The sequence below is a fragment of the Xyrauchen texanus genome, chromosome 26 (genome assembly GCF_025860055.1).
Source record: "Xyrauchen texanus isolate HMW12.3.18 chromosome 26, RBS_HiC_50CHRs, whole genome shotgun sequence".
NCBI classification, from domain to species: Eukaryota; Metazoa; Chordata; class Actinopteri; order Cypriniformes; family Catostomidae; genus Xyrauchen; species Xyrauchen texanus.
Genome location: NC_068301.1, coordinates 25409661 through 25428122, shown reverse-complemented (window position 1 = coordinate 25428122; position 18462 = coordinate 25409661). Strand labels below are relative to the sequence as shown.

The 18462-nt window shown below is 38.2% G+C and overlaps 1 protein-coding gene across 5 annotated transcripts in view; it reads left to right on the top strand.

The window, feature by feature from the left end:
- LOC127620319 (protein spire homolog 1-like) overlaps positions 1-18462 on the top strand; it is a 63116-nt gene that overhangs the window by 27216 nt on the left and 17438 nt on the right. For all 5 annotated transcript variants that reach the window (XM_052093512.1, XM_052093513.1, XM_052093515.1 and 2 more), the window contains exons 3-4: positions 12282-12518; positions 15029-15154. In XM_052093512.1, coding sequence (XP_051949472.1) covers positions 12282-12518; positions 15029-15154 — 363 coding nt within the window. The remainder of the gene's footprint in view (positions 1-12281; positions 12519-15028; positions 15155-18462) is intronic.

Genomic DNA, 18462 nt, shown 5'->3' with positions numbered 1-18462 from the left:
CCGCTATAATCCACCCCTAACAGAGTAGCCGTGGCCATCTGCCGGGGGACGGAGGAGCGCCACTGGAAGTGGAGGAACGGCCGCTGACCACGAGGGGAGAAGGGGCTCCTAGCAACCCGCCTGATGCGGTCAAGGGCGGGGGGAGACCCCTACCAGCCACTAAACTCGGCAGGGTTAAGAGAGGACCGGCGACGGTAAGCGGGAAGGGGCTCCTGGCCGACCTCCTGGAGCGGGAGAACCGCTACCAGGGGCAGAGGAGACCCCTTCTGTTCCACGAGAATGCTGGGGGTGTTCCGTCCGCCAGGGGCCGGAGGAATGCCTCCGATCCACCCGGGGAGGCTCGGCTGTCGTCCGTTAGAGGGTGAAGGAGTGGCCGAGGACCAAGCTATGGCGTATCGGAGAACTGGTGAGTGAGTTTTTTTTTTTCTTTCTGTCTCCCACTGCCACTCCGCGTTGGTCTTTTCCCTCTCTTTTAAATGTTACATTGCTTTTTATAGTTTGGGGTACTATACTGTTACAGGAAGTACCCCCTATATTAATCATTATTGTTTCATAAATGTACGCCATGTAGGGAGGATTGTGACAGGGCGGAGGGCAGGGCCGGGTCATGATTCTACATACCCAGCCTCTATTAGGCTAATCAAGCCTCCGAGAGGGATAAAGGCCGACTGTGGATGGTGGTGCGACAGAGCGAGAGCGTTTACGGGCAGCTGTCCTTCATATGTGTGTTTGTGTCTTTTTTTTTTAAGTTCTTAATTAAATATCATTTATATTGTCAAGCCGGTTCTCACCTCCTCCTTTTCATTATTCCCTTTACACTGAGGTCCTAAGAGCCCATAGATAATGAATCTACATAAAAATGACCATGAAAACACAGACAAGCTCACGTTATCGCCAATACTTACCGCAACATGCTTTCTTAAGTTGGAGCTGTAAATGTAATCTTGAAATATCCGCTTGCCTTTGTGTAAAATGAAGGCATTGCGTGGCGAAAGAAAGTGTTTGTTCTGAGTGCTTGCTGCAGCTACAGTGATGAATTTGACTCGAGTGACAAAGCAACGGTGTAAGTTCTGCTGTCGTAGAATTCCCATAAAAAAACTCTCAATAAATGATGCATTTAATAACACTCACTGAATTAAAACCAGTAATGTAATGACAAGAATGTCGCCCATTGTAACAAAGTAAAAGTAATTTTTTTCATTAGAAATTTACTTTAAAAAGGACCCACAATTAAACATACTCAAAGTAAAAAAAATTTCCATAAAGATACTCAAGTAAATGTAATGAAGTAAATGCGCATTACTACCCACCTCTGCCAACTAGATTGGAAAAGGCAGTCAGACAACTTTTTAAAGCTATCTAAAACAGAAAGTTTTGTTTTTAAAGGCTGGTTAGGGGCAGGAAAATCTAAAATCTAAGCAAATAATAGCAGAAAAACGTTTTCTTGACGTTTTGGCCAGAACTTCTGTCTGACCAAAAGTAACAAGCCTACTGATTATTCGGCAGACATAACTCAGAAAACAAAGCAGAATATAAAGCTTGTTTGCATGCTACTAAGTGCCTTAAAACTCAGAATATTTTTTTACGTTTTGGCACAAACCTTTCCCTACATTGCGGTAGGGGTGGGGTTACCTGGCCATGATGCAAGCCTGACAAAATTATAATAAGTAATGGTGAATGTGGCAACTAGTAAAAACTTCAGTGAAGACAGCATCTTACACATGCAGCCTGATCTCATGACATTTTTGCCAAAATCAAGTAAATTATGTTGAAATCAGATGAGGTTTTTAAGGTGAATATTAGATGGATAAATGAATGAGTAAAATGTACCCCCCAAACTAAAACTTTAACCTAAACTTAACCAATAGAGTCCTAAAAGATACTTTATTGAGAGGTGAACAAAACAGACATCCTTTCCCTTAATCAATGCCTAAACCTAACCAAAGGTGTTGTAAAAGCAAATTCAACATGAAAAGCACATTTACTGAAGCAGCCACACCATTTCGTGCCGCTTCTATGACACTTTCACTTCATTTTCACTTTCATTTCAAGTGTCCTTGGCCAAGATCAAGGATCGGACTCTGAGTCCAAAGTCCAACACTCTGTCGGCTGAGCTACAGCGCAGCGTCTGTAATACAAACGTTAAAATGTAATGTTTTTCAAATTATGCATTAGATATGCATAGTGTTTCAATATCAGAACCTAGCAGGGTGTAATACAGCGAATAAAATAAACGTTTAAGTCATAAACTGCAGACAGCAACAAAGTACCTGTGATTTGTGAAATTAATAAAACGCACAGTTATTGTAGCGCCTCTAGTGGTCATTTCACCAGGCAACTACAGCAAAACATTGAAAGTGGCACGTGAAACTCAGTTTGCAAAAATTAAGTTATAATAATGTTAATTCTATGAGACTAGGTTGTACAAATGTTAGTTTAATTATTTACCATCACCCCACGTTGTGTGAATATGTGCACTATTTGAGATAACAATTTTGGTCTGAGGTTGCCTTAAGCGTTAAAGCTAGCAGCAGCACGTTGCATGTGTTTGAAATGGCACTTCCGGCAGCTGAAAAACGGTGACTGTGAAAAAAAAAAAAGGTTTTAAATTGAGATGGTACTACACTTTGAAAATTCATACTGTATTTGGCATTCTGCAGGTGCACGTGAATAGGGTGTCATTTGGGACATAGCTCTGGTCTTTCTGAAAACTGTAGGTTTGTGATTTTCTTGATGTTTATACCATCCTAATTTGCACTCTGAATATTAGCATGTTGAACCGCTGGTGTATAAACAAAAGTGGTGTGAATGAACAGTGATGAAAAGCCTGTCTCATCTTGACTCTACTTGATCTGGCAAACACTAATTTAAAGTTGGTAAAAATAGGGTCACTGTAATATAAATGCTAACTAACCTGTAAGCCTTCCCTACTTTTACATAATGTGATTTGACTCAATACAAGTCATACAATTGGTTATGCTTTAGGTCTGCCTTTGATTATTTGGCACAGCTGACATCCCCCTAATATTGTTTGTTGTATAATCCAGAAGAAGCTACTTGGAATTTTCCAGATACTGTTTGTTTGCATGTTGCCAAGAGGTTACAGGCACACATTGCCTCTTATGTATGTGATTGTGCACACATTTATTCAAGCATCATGTGCTTGTGTGTGTGTGTGTGTGTGTGTGTGTGTGTGTGTGTGTGTGTGTGTGTGTGTGTGTGTGTGTGTGTGTGTGTGTGTGTGTGTGTGTGTGTGTGTGTTGTGAGGTGTGCAGAGCCACGTGCTGATGCTTCAGTGGACAGCTGACTGTTGCCCACATCTGTGTCAAGGCATTGGCATGTTAACTCAATAGAAGCAGAGCTGTACTGAACCTTTGGTGTCTTACAGATAGCCTTGTTACTGTTTGAATTCAGGTCAGAATGTTGTTTGCTATTAGGTGTCTTGATTTTCTCACAAATGATGTTGTAATGACTGTGTAGATGTAAATAACCATCTGACCTAGGTTTTTAAAAGCTGGTTTGGCTAAATGGACCAAAATAGCTCTTCTTTGTGGTCTGTCATTCACACACAATTCACAGTAACTCACTGGTCTGATAGATTCAATAGTGGTACTAAACAGTTCGTAAACAATTTCTAAACAGGAACAGCACTGGATTAAAGGGATAGTTCACCCAAAAATGAAAACTATGTCATCAATTACTCACCCTCATGTTGTTCAAAACCTATATAACATACTTTTGTCCAAGGAACACTAATGGAGATTTTAGGGAGAATGTTCATTTTATGTAATAAAGATGAAAATTAATGAAAGTGACTGAGGCTGCAGTATTTTGGGATAATAATATTTTTTTTTGTCTCAACCAAGACCAAAATTATTAATTGAAACTCTTCCTAGGGTTTTAAGCTACATCCACCAAACTCGGTACAGACCTTCAGACTGTTCTGACTTGTGTTGTTATATCCTTTCTAAATGATTTTTAGCACAGCAGACCATCCATCCATCCATCCATCCATCCAGTTTGTCTTGACAAACTTTACCCATCTAATTATTTATTTATAATCTATTATCATCATAATGTCTGTGTCCATATGGTGTAATTTGGAATGCTTATAGCCTAGTGTTGCTACATTTCACATGTAACACTCTGTGAATGAGCAGAGGCAATTCATAGGAACTAGTTTATGGTGCCTCAAGCATTTTAAAGGTGGATGGTGGAGAATTTACTCATGAACCAAGACTATGACACATTCAAGAAAAATACATTTAGGATTTTTTTAGGATTATGAATGCATTGAGAAAAGCTTTATTAGGATTTGCCATGGAGCAATGATGTCATGTGAACTGGGCTGAGGAAACAGAAACTTGTGTCTTCATTGTTTTGCATAGCTTGAGACACTGATTGCTCAGAATGGAGGAAAGCAGCTACCACATTCTGTCGTAATAGACAGATGAAATATCACTCCAAAATGGGTTTGAATTAAAACAAAACTGAGGCAGGGGTTGTGTCCTAGATATGAGGGGTTGCTGGTCAAAGCAGATTTGCTCTTTTATCTTTGTTGTTGTGTTTCATGTAAAAAGTCATACAAGTTTGGAATGCCATAAGGGTGAAATAAAGAATGACATAATTGCAATTTTTGGGTGAACTATCCTTTTAAAGTTGACAACTTTTGCATATAATTTGTCATGGTACTCAAATCTTTTCAGCTCAGTTTTTGTGTGTCAGAAAAAGAGGGCCTGGATGTTTTCGCTCTGTGCTGTCAGTTTGGTTCTGGATGGACAGGCCTCTTTCCCTCCTCCCTCACTGATCTTGCTCTCTCTCTCTCTTTCTCGTTCTCTCTCTTATCCTTCTTTCTCTCATTACTTCTGAGTCACAAGCCTGGAGAAAAGACTGCAGAAAAGAGTCCCGTGTTCTTCCACATTTTTTGGTCGTCTAAAGGAACTCCATGTTCTCTCATAGACACACCCTCCGCCTGATCCAGCACCTTGAATCGCCCAAACTTATACTGCTTCAGGAAAAATGTTGCAGTTGCAAATACGCTGGCACAACTGGGCACACACCGATTTCGTAAATGAATACTGTTGTTATTGGATTCTATCATAAGCAAATTTAATAATGATCTTAAAATTTTAATTTACAAAAAAGTTAGCATGGTACAATGATGGTAGCAGATGGTAATATCACTTTTAAGTATACCATGGCACTGAAATATTACCATATTCATATGCCATGTTATTTACATGTTATTGAGATATGTCAAGCAGTGACAGCAGTGTATTGCTGTGTAACATGCTATACTTCATTAAAAACATTTCTAAATACTTCTTATTCATGGAATATTTGTACTTTTAAAATGTTTTGTCACCCACAGGACTATTTAATTAAATGGTTACAGCATCTAACATATACACTTTCCCTCTATGTCTATGTTATTTGTCAATGGACACAATGCGGAGACCAGTTGCTGTCCAATTAATGTATTACGGATGAAGCCAAGCTACAGTCTAATTTACATGATCTATTATTCCAATTTCGCAAAAATTGGACTGGTGTGATTTCAGTCGGACTAAAGCATTTACAGGTCCTATTTTAAGTGCAGCGCTATGCCATAAGTCACAAGTGCAAAGTCAATGAGTATGGCCATGAAGTTTTGGTATTTTCATGCAAGGATAAGTCTAGGCGTGCACAATGCACTAGTGGGCTAGGTCTAGTTCAATTTAGGGTGTGTTCACACTTGCCAGGTTTGGTTCGATTAAAATGAACTCTGGTGCGATTGCTCTGTTAGTGCGGTTCATTTGAACAAGTGTGAGCGCTGCCATCCGAATCTTGGTGTGCAATAAACAAGCGGACCGAGACCGCCTGAATAGTGGGTCTTGGTCTGCTTCCAAACGAACTCTGGTGCGGTTCGATTGATATATGAACGATATAGGAAGTTATTTGCCTAATACTGACCTCAAGCATACCTGGTTCTTCTCATCATAGGAGCTATGTTGCCCATTACAGTTCGGTACAGGTGTTGGAACCGTCGTCAGCCGTCCTTTAGCCAGCTCATTTATCGTAAAAGCATTTTTTTTTTTCATTTGATATTTCAGTTGACTTGCATTGGGACCTAATACGTCTCCACAAGCGTTTAACATGCTCAGGGTTGCCAGATAAGAGACGCAACACTCCCAGTTTGAGATTTATACTTGTGCAAATTGGAAATATTCTGCCTAATGTTATACTTATTTTGTGCAATCTGGCAACCATGCATTTGAGTGTGCTATTTCTGTCTCTCGCTTTCCCCCATTTGCTTAAAATTTAGCGATCTGTAGTGCAATATTCTGCTCAAGGAAAAGTGTTATACGGCTACTCTGTGTCCATTCTTGAGAATGCTTGTGATGTTTGGTGCTACTAATTTTGCAGGTAAACCTTCTCAGTGATTAAATATAACAGTAGATCTCGGCATCATTGACACGCGAGCAAAAGCAAGCCAGAGACTAATAAGTATATGTATTTTTTATTTGTGCAATTTAGAAATGTTGAAGTCCCTTCGCACCTATATTCTATTCTAACTCTTGCAGTAATCATTTATCATAGTCATGCAGCCTGTGTTATTCAGTTGTGTGATGAAAGTCAAACTATCGAGGAGACCCGCATCATGACCCTTAACTGCTTCCTTGTTGAATGTGACGTGCTCCTTTAATACACATGGAAAATGTGGTTCTGGATATGAATTTAAGCTTGGTTAAATTATAGAGAATGTAAGTGTTATGATTCATTTTCATCTACTGACACACATATCATGGCTAGTATTAACAGTGATTATGGGGGCAGTGGTGGCTCAGTGGTTGAGGCTCAGGGTTACTGACCAGAAGGTCAGGGGTTCAAGCCCCAGGCACCACCAAGATGCCACTGTTGGGCCCTTGAGCAAGGCACTTAACTCCATGTTGCTCCGGGGGGATTGTCCCTGTAATAAGTGCACTGTAAGTTGCTTTGGATAAAAGCGTCTGCCAAATGCATAAATGTAAACATGAAAAGTTCTATAAAAATTTTTTTTAATTAAAACCTCATTTTATATCAACAGTGGCAGTTGTAGTTAAAGTTTCAAGATGCGTTTCAGCTATTAATTATTTTTCATAAATAAATTAATGTATTATTACTATTATTTAAGACTAGCTCACTGACCTAACCATGGTAATATGGAACCTTTCCTTCTGTGTAATATGTGTATAAATATTTAATATTAGGTAACAAACAGGATAATAATGGGCTCATACAAGTAAATATGCTCTTCAATTTTTAAAAGGGGGAGAGAAAACTTCCTGTAGATTTTGTTGTTGACATCATCAACAAAAATAATGACACTTGATGCATGTCCTTGTACAGGAAAACCATGAACAAAACTATACAACATAAAAGGAAATGCAACCCAGGATACATTAAATACAGGTTATGTTTAATCTATGGCAGGTCGACACTTGATTTCCAATGTTTCCTGAAGCAAAACCAGTTGAGAACCACTGAGTTAAAGTTACAGACAGGAGCAGTCTGGCCTCGCTGTCGCGCACATACAGTATATGTTAATTATTAATAATTATAGGACATACTTTAAAAGCTCATACAGCTGATGTTATTTTCATTTAGTAGTTAATTTAACATGCTAAGCGAACCAGGACTAAATGTATCATTTTCTTTTTTGGACTGGACTAAGAGGACCAAGAGAACCGAACTACAAGTGTGAACACACTCTTAATTCCTAAGTTCTTCTCCGGTTATTGCAGCATCTGCATCCTATTATATAGTTAATTCCCCCAAGCACCAGCGATATAAACAAAGATGGCACATTCATAGAGTTGGTAGTATAAATGGACTGACTACAATGAATTAGAAGAATAGAAATATGGACTTGCATTATTTTGGGCATTTACTGCTTCCTTGTTGAATGTGACGTGCTCCTTTAATACACATGGAAAATGTGGTTCTGGATATGAATTTAAGCTTGGTTAAATTATAGAGAATGTAAGTGTTATGATTCATTTTCATCTACTGACACACATATCATGGCTAGTATTAACAGTGATTATATCGAAACACACCACTTCTACCGGTCGATTTCGATTTTGAAAAATGTTATTCATTTATTAAAACACTAAATAATTATAAAAACCAAAATATTTCTAAATTCAAATGAAACTTTAAACAAAATGAAAATATAATCAAAATAATATTGCGCTTCGAATAAGCACTCTTACAAAAATCGTATAAGACACAGTACCCGGTCTTTGCATGTAGAGCTGCACTTTGCGTGCTTATGAAAATAGAGCCCTACATTTAAAAAAAAAAAGGGAAATTATTGTTAAAGTCCGACTGAATCAAACATTTAAAGTGCATGTTACTGACAGTTGCCGAGAGCTAGGAGTTTGTAAGTGCTTATAGTAACTGTTTCTCCATGGAGGTCTTTTGGTTTCTGGTTTGCCATGAGCCAATGCTGCTCACATGGGCTTCAGGTCAAAACAAACAGGAGCTATTGGCACAACAATAAAATAGACATTTTAGCTTTAGGGGCTATTAGTTACTGCCATGTGCCAAACAACCACTTTATTATTTAGCATATGATGAACCACACAATGAGCTGTTACTGCATCTGCATAATTATAACACCACCTCCTCCTTTTGAGATAGACTTCTTGCCATCATGACACACTGTCCATTTGTTATGTAATGTTATGTAAAAGCTTTGATGACTGTTTCTCCCAGATGTGCATCAACTTGAGCACCATTAAACTGAGGTGGTTCTCTGATGCTTTGTCAGTGTTGACCACACCTGGAAAACTTGAAATAAAAGGAAATCAAATCAAAGAAAGATTAATTGTGAAGGTTTACTTTCATCTACCTCATCATTCATCCAGTTACCTCATGAGCTGGTACTTGAATTCGGGTCATCCGCGATGCATCAGTACCTCATCATGAGCGCAGCCCGCTAGGCTACGGCTCTGACACCCGAGTGGCTTTCTAAGTTATGCCCTTAGTGTGGCTGTTATTGGCAGTAACTTAGAAAATCACTTGGGTGTCTGAGCCGTAGCCTAGCAGGCTGCGCTTATGACATGAGGTGCTGATGCATCGAGGGTGACCCGAATTCAAGTTTGAGTCCTGGCTCATGAGGTACTTTCCCGATCCCATTCCCACTCTTCTCCCTCTCATTTCCTGTCACATCCAGCCACTGGAGTGAATAAAGTAGTGAATAAGGCTGGACAGCATGATGATGTTTACTGAACAACGATATATGGTAGAGATATTGCTACACTTTTTATTCTGCAGTAGATAAATTTGCACAGCTATAAGTGGGCAGGACTGCTTTACATTGTTTACACATTAAAGCGAGGAAGAAACATGGAGTAATATGACATTTTTGAAGTCATGAAAAAAGCCCTAGTGGTGAAGTGTTTTTAAACAATGAAAAGCAAGTCTTGTAGAATTAATTCATTGCTACATATCTGATGCACACCGTTTAGGGCTGTTTCAATCTTGTTGGTGGTGCTTTAGGTCTGAATCATTTAGCGGAACTCTGGTGTGGTGTATTACATGGAGGATTAGATTACCTAAGAGCTGAACACTTATGATATTTACTTTCCTCATGAAGAGGATTAATGTTTGGAACTCACATGTTGTTCGCAGGTATGAACTACAGACAACCCACTCCTGGAAATATGTCAATATTTATATAGAGATGAGCTGCTTGGATGAGTCTCTGTTTGTTGAGCATTGGGGAAGGTATGGAGTACTCATTGAGTAAAATGATTAGGATAAGTGGTGTCCATTGGCGAAGCCTCACCTGTTTGGGTACATCATTACATAACAATAATTAAACTAGATTTTATCTTCATGCTGATAAGGTGTTTTTTATAACCAGAGGCAGATCCTGGCAAAGGTGATGTAGACCGTCGCTTTGGGTGGCAACGTTCCCTTAAGCACCGTGGGGTGCCACTCCCGCTCGCCCCTCTCATTGAAAAATAATTGTGACCTATAGCAGTTTACTTTTTCTGATGTGCTCCCGGTGCTATCCTTTCTTCGCCAATGCCTCCTTTCACTTCTGCTTCTATCTATCTGCATCATAGAAATAATATAAGCAGTCTGCCTTTTGAAAAGTCTCTTTACCTGCTTGAAGCTGGTCAGGTTTTTGTCAAATTCCTTAAATGAATCCAGTGATATATAGTTGTAATTTTATTCTAAAATGCAGTCCTCTAAAATGTATGCTCAAGACCTTTATTACTCATTCCCGACAATCATACCTCTGTTATATTTATAGCTTGATATTAAACTATTAATTGTATTATATTGTTAAAGCTTACTTTTATCTTTTATTGTACAGAAGACAAAGGTATACAATATACGTATATGTGTGTGTGTGTGTGTGTGTGTGTGTGTGTGTGTAGGTATGGATGTATGTATATAATTTTGTTTGGTGTTGTGTTGTGTATTGAACACAACTAAATTCTTAAGTTGTTTGCTATACTTTTTAGTAACCGCATTATATAATTTCCCTACTGTACATAAACTGTTCTCACAGCTCAGTTGTATTAGTGTTATAATTGATTGCTTGTTGGATCATGACAGTCTCCTGATCTGTGCCTGAGCTGCTGGTTTCCCAGCATGATTTTCAGAGTTGGCTCACGAGTACATCCGCCCTTGAAATAGTCTTGTGCCCTGAACTTAAATTTGACATGATTAAATTGAACGGGTACAAAAACATGATGTCCACACAAGTGGATTTTGGAACATTATTCTCTCAAAGGTTGAAAGAACATGTTAGTTATTTTGAATAACTTTCAACATTAACACATATGTGGGTCATTTCGCTTCATTTTAATATGAATTTTGTTAAAACAATTTTTGTCTCACTGTACAATACGGTTCTGTTCATTAACATTAGTAAATGCATTCCTATATTTACTGTGCATTATCACATTGAGAATCAATGGGTTTATCCAAAAGATGAAAATTAGTGCAGACAAATAGCATACTGGATGTTAAGTCATTCACTAAATTGGGAGCAAGGGAGCTCTTATATAGTTCTCTATGTAGCTAATTGCATTCAATCCAAACTTCCTATCAAAAGTTCAGTTTCAGGCTTCAAATGATGTTTGGACCACTCAACATGTTTAGCACTGGGACAGTGGAAATCAGTACTTTGATTAAGAATTTTTCACGCAAACTTTTTATTGTAACATAGTTTTTTTTCCCTAAAGATTATTAGGTGCTGCTAGTTACAAATCATAAATGGAATGGAAAATGCACACAGTAGACAAACTTGGGTCTTGGGATGTTAAATAAATAAGAGCAGTAAATAATAATGTAATTTAAATTATTATACAATATGTAACTCAATAAAAATACAATGTACCACATAAAACATAAAAAATAGCATTAAGACTACCATATAAAACATGAAACATATTACAGACCCATCAAATACTTACAATAAAAGCCCTTCAGCAAATGGTTATGTTTTCAAATATATATATCCATCCTCTACACTTTGGTACTTAATTAATATTTTAATTAAAGTTGGCGTACAAGATTTCTTAAATGATTACACCTTCACACTGGCAACCAGTACTCTCTACCGGAAGGTTATTTGTTTATTATTTAATTGAGCTGGGTGTAATGCAATCTGCTGAAATCTCTCAATGGAAAAGCAAAGTGATCATTGAACCAAATATCCAGTGTTTGTCATGTCTGAAATCCCTTACCATTAAACTGTGCAGGCCTCTGAGAGTCATAAGACCATAAAGAGGCTTATTCAAGAGGCTATTGAGTCAGATAGTCTCTTGAGCTAGAGAGCCTCTAATGCATTTTATAAGTGATCATGGTCGGTTATAAATCGTTGAGGTTTACTGTATATCACAGCACGTGTTGATCTTGCTACTGATTCATGGTTGCTCATTTAAGACCTGTGAAATCATTTGGCTTGTGCAATTTCTGTCCCATGTTGCCATATTTATTGTTGAATAAGGAAGTTTGGCCAGACCATATAGAAAAATAGCCAGTTGGCTTTAGTTGCATCCATTAAACATGATTTGCTACTAGCTGGTCGGTCTTAGGAAGTAACGTTCTCATTCCAGGGAGCATTTGATTGGACAAAGATTTGTGTAGTGCAACATGAGTCATCAGTATTTTTGGTTTGTTTTCCCAGAAGAGAAAGACTGTAAATTTTGAAAGAATATATCTGCTGATTGTTATTTACATCAATGTATATATTGAATGCATTATGAATGTGAATGTGATCTTGTGTGTTCCAGATTATCGAGTCTTTGGGTATAATGATTTATAAGGCTCTGGATTATGGACTAAAGGAGAATGAGGAGAGAGAACTCAGCCCTCCTCTGGAGCAGCTCATTGACCTCATGACCAATATGGTGGACACGGAGTTGGACCCCTGTCCTGACGAGGGCTACGAGGCTACCGAAGAGGAGGATGAGGGAGAGGAAGAACCCGCAGATGTCTCCAACATTCGAGGCTACAGTGACATAATATCGGTAAGTAGTGATACATTTAAAATCAATGCTTGACACAATTTTAAAGCTCACACCATTGGCAAAAAGCCACCTGTCACTATTTCTCAGGACACCCATTTCAGTGATAACTGTCAGGTAGCAGGGACATTTTGTGTGTTGTATTCACCAAATATCACTTAAAGCAGCATTATGAATATTCAAGAATTCAAGAATCAAGAACTAATTGAAAGTATTTGTGGATCTCGGAAAGCATACACATGGGAAGATCTTTCTTACCAGCCCTTGCGGCATCATCTTTTCTCTGAAGATGGTGGTACTTACTGAGAAATGCTCATACAGCTGGTATTCATTAAACTGTTCCCTTAGGCCCACTTCAATACTGCAATCCACAGAGATCTGTAAAGGCCTTTTAAACTCTTTGTTCAGTTATTCTGAATTACAGTGATATTTGTAATTATACAAGTATATAAAGCACTACTAACTGCGGAAAAAAGAATATGGCCAGGCTATGTGTAGACAGATACCAGGCTTTAATGTTTTCTGATATAATTTTTTCAGTGTTAAAAATACTTTCTCCTTTCCCATCTTAATATGCGGAAACAAGTATAAGTAAACCAGAAATGTTACACTTCAGCTTTAAACTATTATGTGCAAACAGGCGGATCTGGTCCAGTACGAAATAAAATCTGGTAATGGTCAGTTTGGGTCGCAGTACCTGAGGTATTCAGTAGGGTCTTTTCAGGGCAGGTTAGATAATGCTTGTCCTGTCATGTTTCCCTTTCTGTCATGCCTTCTGTGTTCAGGTCAAGCACTGAAATGAACTGTGACATTAGATTTCTCTTGGCTGACTGTGTGCATTTATACAGATATAGAGAGAACGAGGACAGTAATGGAAGATAGTGTTGTACCAATGAGGCATGTGCCTCTGCATTTCTTTGATTATGTCAATCTATTTGTTTGGAATGGAAAAGTAAAGTACTTCCTGGAATATTTCTGTAACTTCCTCTTCGTCTTGGTCTCCGTAAGTGTTTTGACCATATTCCATTTTCTTCTAGGGATGCCCAATATATCATTACCATATTTATAATCAGCCTATATTTGTTCATTTTTGATTTTCACTTTTTGATATCGTACAGTGTTGCGTTTTAAACAGACAATTAATGTACAATTAATCAGACAATATCGATTTAAAAGTTCTGTATTTAGTGCTGATGCAACGGGATAGATTACGGCAAAACTATTAGCCTTTAAAAGCACTATTTACCTTTTAAGATTTCTGTCCCCTTAAAGACCATTCATTCAAGATGAACCTCAAATGGGAATTTTGAAGCTGTATAGAATTGCATACTTTAAAAAAGTCCAGAGGGAACCCATAGCGAATGAGCCTGTTGGGTTTACCTGCAAACTGACATCACTGCTGAACACTGCTCTATATCAGCCATATATCAATGCGCCCCTAATTATTTTTGTCTCACTCCTGTCAGTGTAATGAATACCATCTAAAAATTTTGTCCCATGAGATGTATTCACTTTCCCTCGGCGTAGGCAATATTCTTGTTAAGCGTGATTCCTCAGTGAAACTTGTCAAAGAGACAATGACTCTTCTCTGGGTAAGACATTCCTGAACAGGGCAGAGCAGAGGGGCAGGTGTGTGGAAAATGCCATTAAGCCGGTTGGAGGTGTCTTTAGTCAGCGTAATTGTACAATGTGGATACAACTGACATTTAACTTTAAATTTGCCTGTTTTTTTTTTTTACCTGCCAGTCATGCAAGTTTTGGGTTTGGCTCTCAGCTATGTGCTAAAACATAATATATCTAATGCAAGGATTAACCAATCAGACTGAGTCAGAAGATGATTTTCTTGAACAAAGGTTTTATAAAAGTTTCAAGGATTAACTTATCAGACAGAGTCGGAAGATACATATTGTAAAACAGATCCTTTATCATTTATGTTTTTCATTGACCTAAAGATGCACTTCCCTCCACCGAAACAGATTTAAGTATTTCAGGAAAGAGACTTCTTTACAAACAGGGTAATTCTTTGAGCTGCCAAAGATTATTTATACCTAACTCGCTATCTACTCTAACCAATTTTCTTGTGAATGCGGCAAATTGGTGGAATGACAGGTAGCCCTGCAGTTCATATTTAAAGCAACATTCAAATTAAGAAACATCACCACTTAAAGCCCAGCTGTTATTGTACAATATAATTTTACGCTGGTGGTCACAATTAAACAGCACTTTGATTCAGGGATAATACAGTCAGGAGGATCCTGACACAAAGCCAAATAAATACCAGAATAAATAAATAGAAATGAAATATTGATAAAGTTAACATCATCTTATAATGGGAAAAGAAAGAGACTGTGGACTGATATGAGGGACATGAAAGTAGCACAGCTCTGTAGAATTCAGTCGCTTGGGAAAATGTCTAACGTAGCTTAGGGGTCAAATAAAAATCGTAATAAAGATGGATGGATGGATGGCACTCTGCTGTGGCATGATATGTCTCACTGTTTTCTCCTATGTAGCTTTGCACGTCTCACCTCCCCAGCCCGTCAGACGCTCCCAACCACTACCAGGCCGTATGTCGGGCACTGTACACAGAGACCAAGGAGCTCCGCACCTTCCTGGAGAAGATCAAGAGTGCCAAAGAGGTAATGACTCTCACATGACTCTCATGTCTGCTCTACATCTGTGCCCCTAGTAACACAGCAGTACACCAGATGCTCTTGTAAGACTTAATTTCTCTGCACCATTGAAACCACCAAAACCATTATACTGCAAACACACCGAAATGTAACGTAAGAGACAGGTTAGTGCCATTTTCTTTCTCACGCATAGGGGCATTTGTTTACAAAACAAAACCAATGGCAAAACAAATGAAACAAATTACAACTAAGAAGAAACTATGTCTAATAAAAATGTGAAAGGGTGAAAAAAAAATCAGACTCTAATGTTGTTTGTTGTTGTAATCTGGTTGAGTAGAGTGAGTGGGCTGATGGCAGAAGTGACTCAGAATAGGTTGTGGACTGAGGAGGTGGATTGAAACCAGCAGTTCTTTACTTTAGTTTTGCCAAGCATATTGCCTTGCACTTGCATTGGTGTTGGTATTTAAATAGCAATTAAAGTTAAGCATAAATTAACATTTATGAACTTATTTGCCTTTTATTTTAATTACTTGTTTCATGGATTGTCTATAGTCACAGTATTTTGAGTGTCCTTAGTAATATTGAGCCGTTAGTGTTGCAGGCTGTTTATAATCAATTTTATTAATAATGGTAACAAAGGCGACACATTTTGTGATGCTCATGTACATATCTAATGATCCGTTTAAGTCTGTGTGAAGTGCCTTGACTAGCACAGTTTTCTTTGGTCTGTTGACGTATTTCCTACTGTAAAATGAAGTTTGGGTGGGAATTTACCATTGCCGTTCTGGTAGCTTGAACCATTAGGGCCATTCTCTGTTGACCTCTCTGATCAACAAGGCGTTACCATCTGCAGAACTGCCACTCACTGGATGTTTTTTGCTTTTGGCACCATTCTGAATAAACTGTACCAGGAGATCAGCAGTAACAGAAATACTCAAACCAGCCATCTGGCACCAACAATCATGCCACGGTAGAAATCCCTGAGATCATTCCCCCCCCCCCCATTCTGATAGTTGATGTGAACATTAACGGAAGCTCCTGACCCGTATCTGAATGATTTTTATGCATTGCACTGCTGCCATATAATTGGCTAATTAGATAATTGCATGAATATGTAGGTGTACAGGTGTACCTAATAAAGTGCTCAGTGAGTGTCGATGACCTTAAAGCTAGTATATTTGGATTTACAGCAGCAAAAAAAATATTTTGATTTAACAGGGTCTTTAAGCATTATATAAGTGAGGGATTATGTACAGTCATTGTGTACAGTATGGGTATTATTGCAAAATAAGCCACAACAGGGTGAAGGGGTTAAATAAGTTATTATTAAAAAAATAAATGAATACATTTACATGCCATATTGATTTCAGTTGAAGTTATTTAATTAAGTTAATATTAATTTTGTGAGAAAAGACATCAAAGTGATATAAGAAACATGAAACTAGCACATAAATACCTGGAAAAACTGTCAGTTATAATTCAATTTAGATAGATAATTAAAGGATACTAAAATATTTGACCACAGAACTCATGTTTTGATCAGGATTAGAGCTAAATTTAGCAGGAAAATGGATATCCAGAAGAAGTTTTGCACCCCTTTAATTTAGAATAAAGGATAGGTGGGGAATGTAAAGGGAGAGAGTGGCAATGGGCAGATGGGTAGAGAAGATGTGAAAAGGCAGAATCAGCTGTGCAGTTCCTTTGATCTTAAGCAGACTGAGAAAAATGCTCTCGCTCCAGAGAATCAGAGAAACCCATGTTTTTCCTTTGTGCATTTCTTTTCTTTCTTACATATGAAAGAAATGTGTTTTGGGTTGTGTTTTCTGATGCAGTACAGATGTATGCTTGTATAAGAGATCAGACTTTTTCTTCACAGACATTATAAGGTGTGCGTGTGTGTGCGTGCGTGGTGTGTGCATTTATGCTAAAGCAGCATCAGGGCAGGGTAACCCCAAAAAGACTCCTCTCTAGTTCACTTTCAGTTCTTTTGAGCCAGACTGCAAGTTTCCCAGAGGAATTTAAGAAATCCAGCTGGCAGCAAAATAATGATTTATTGTCTTGAACATAAGCCTTATCCTGCTTGTCTTAAATAATCCATACTGTAGGTTATGGCAAAAAAATCCTAATTCAGTCATACACAGTTTAATTTGTCGTGTGATGCTAAATCTCATTCATTATGGTATGAATTCCAAACTACTCAAATGCTAAGTAAATCCTCAGCTGAAGATGATTGAACAGGTTCTTAGATACTGCAAGCGACAAACTATATAACACCGTAAGAGACAATGAGCTTATTTTCATGCACACCGATACTCCCAAAAATCAGTTTATTGAAAAAATCTGACAAAGCAGGAAACCTGCGTTTACATGAGATTTGAAATATTTGACTTATTTCCTGCTTTTGATGTCAAACCATGAAGAGGCATGCAGACAACACTTGCACACATGGGATATACCAGTAAGAATGCCAGTAAACGTGATTACATGCAATGTGAAATTTGAATAATGGGCAAAAGTCTACCCCTGCACGGTCGATTGGTTTATTCACAAAGGGATAGTTCTCCGAAAAATCCTCATGCTATCCCAGATGTATATAACTTACTTTCTTCTAAACACAAACAAAGATTTTAAGAAAAATATCTCCGCTCTGTAGGTCCATACAATGCAAGTGAATGGTGATCAGGCTTTGAATCTCCATAAAGGAGTTCAAGTCAGCATTAAAGTCATGATTGTGCCTAGAGACTGCAATAGCAAGATGTAAAGTGAAAAAGGACTTACATTTTGGTCTGTTCTCACCCAAAACCAACTGGATTACTATGGAAGACATTAATTAAACTACTGGAGTCAAATGGATTACTTCTGTGCTGACTTGAACTCCTTTTTGGAGCTTCAAAGGCCTGAACACCATTCAGTTGCATTGTATGGACCTATAGAGCTGAGATATTCTTCTCAAAATCTTTGTTTGTATTTTGCAGAAGAAAGTAAGTCATACACATCTGAGATGGTAGGAGGGTGAGTAAATGATGACAGAATTTTCATTTTTAGGAGAACTTTTCATTTAATGAAAGCCATTTAATGCATTTACATGTCTACACATGCTGTCGGTTTATTAAGCATAATGTGCTTAAGGTGTAAGAGTATGCATGTAAATGTGCTTAATGTCTACCATTGATGCAGTTGTCCCAACATCAACCCATGTGTGGACGCGGCCCTTTATCGGTGGATGGCAGCTGCAGGCAGTTAAAGGCTGCATTAGCTGCTTATTGATAATGCCTTAGCATTGATGACTCAATGTTGGCCTGCACGCTTAGACA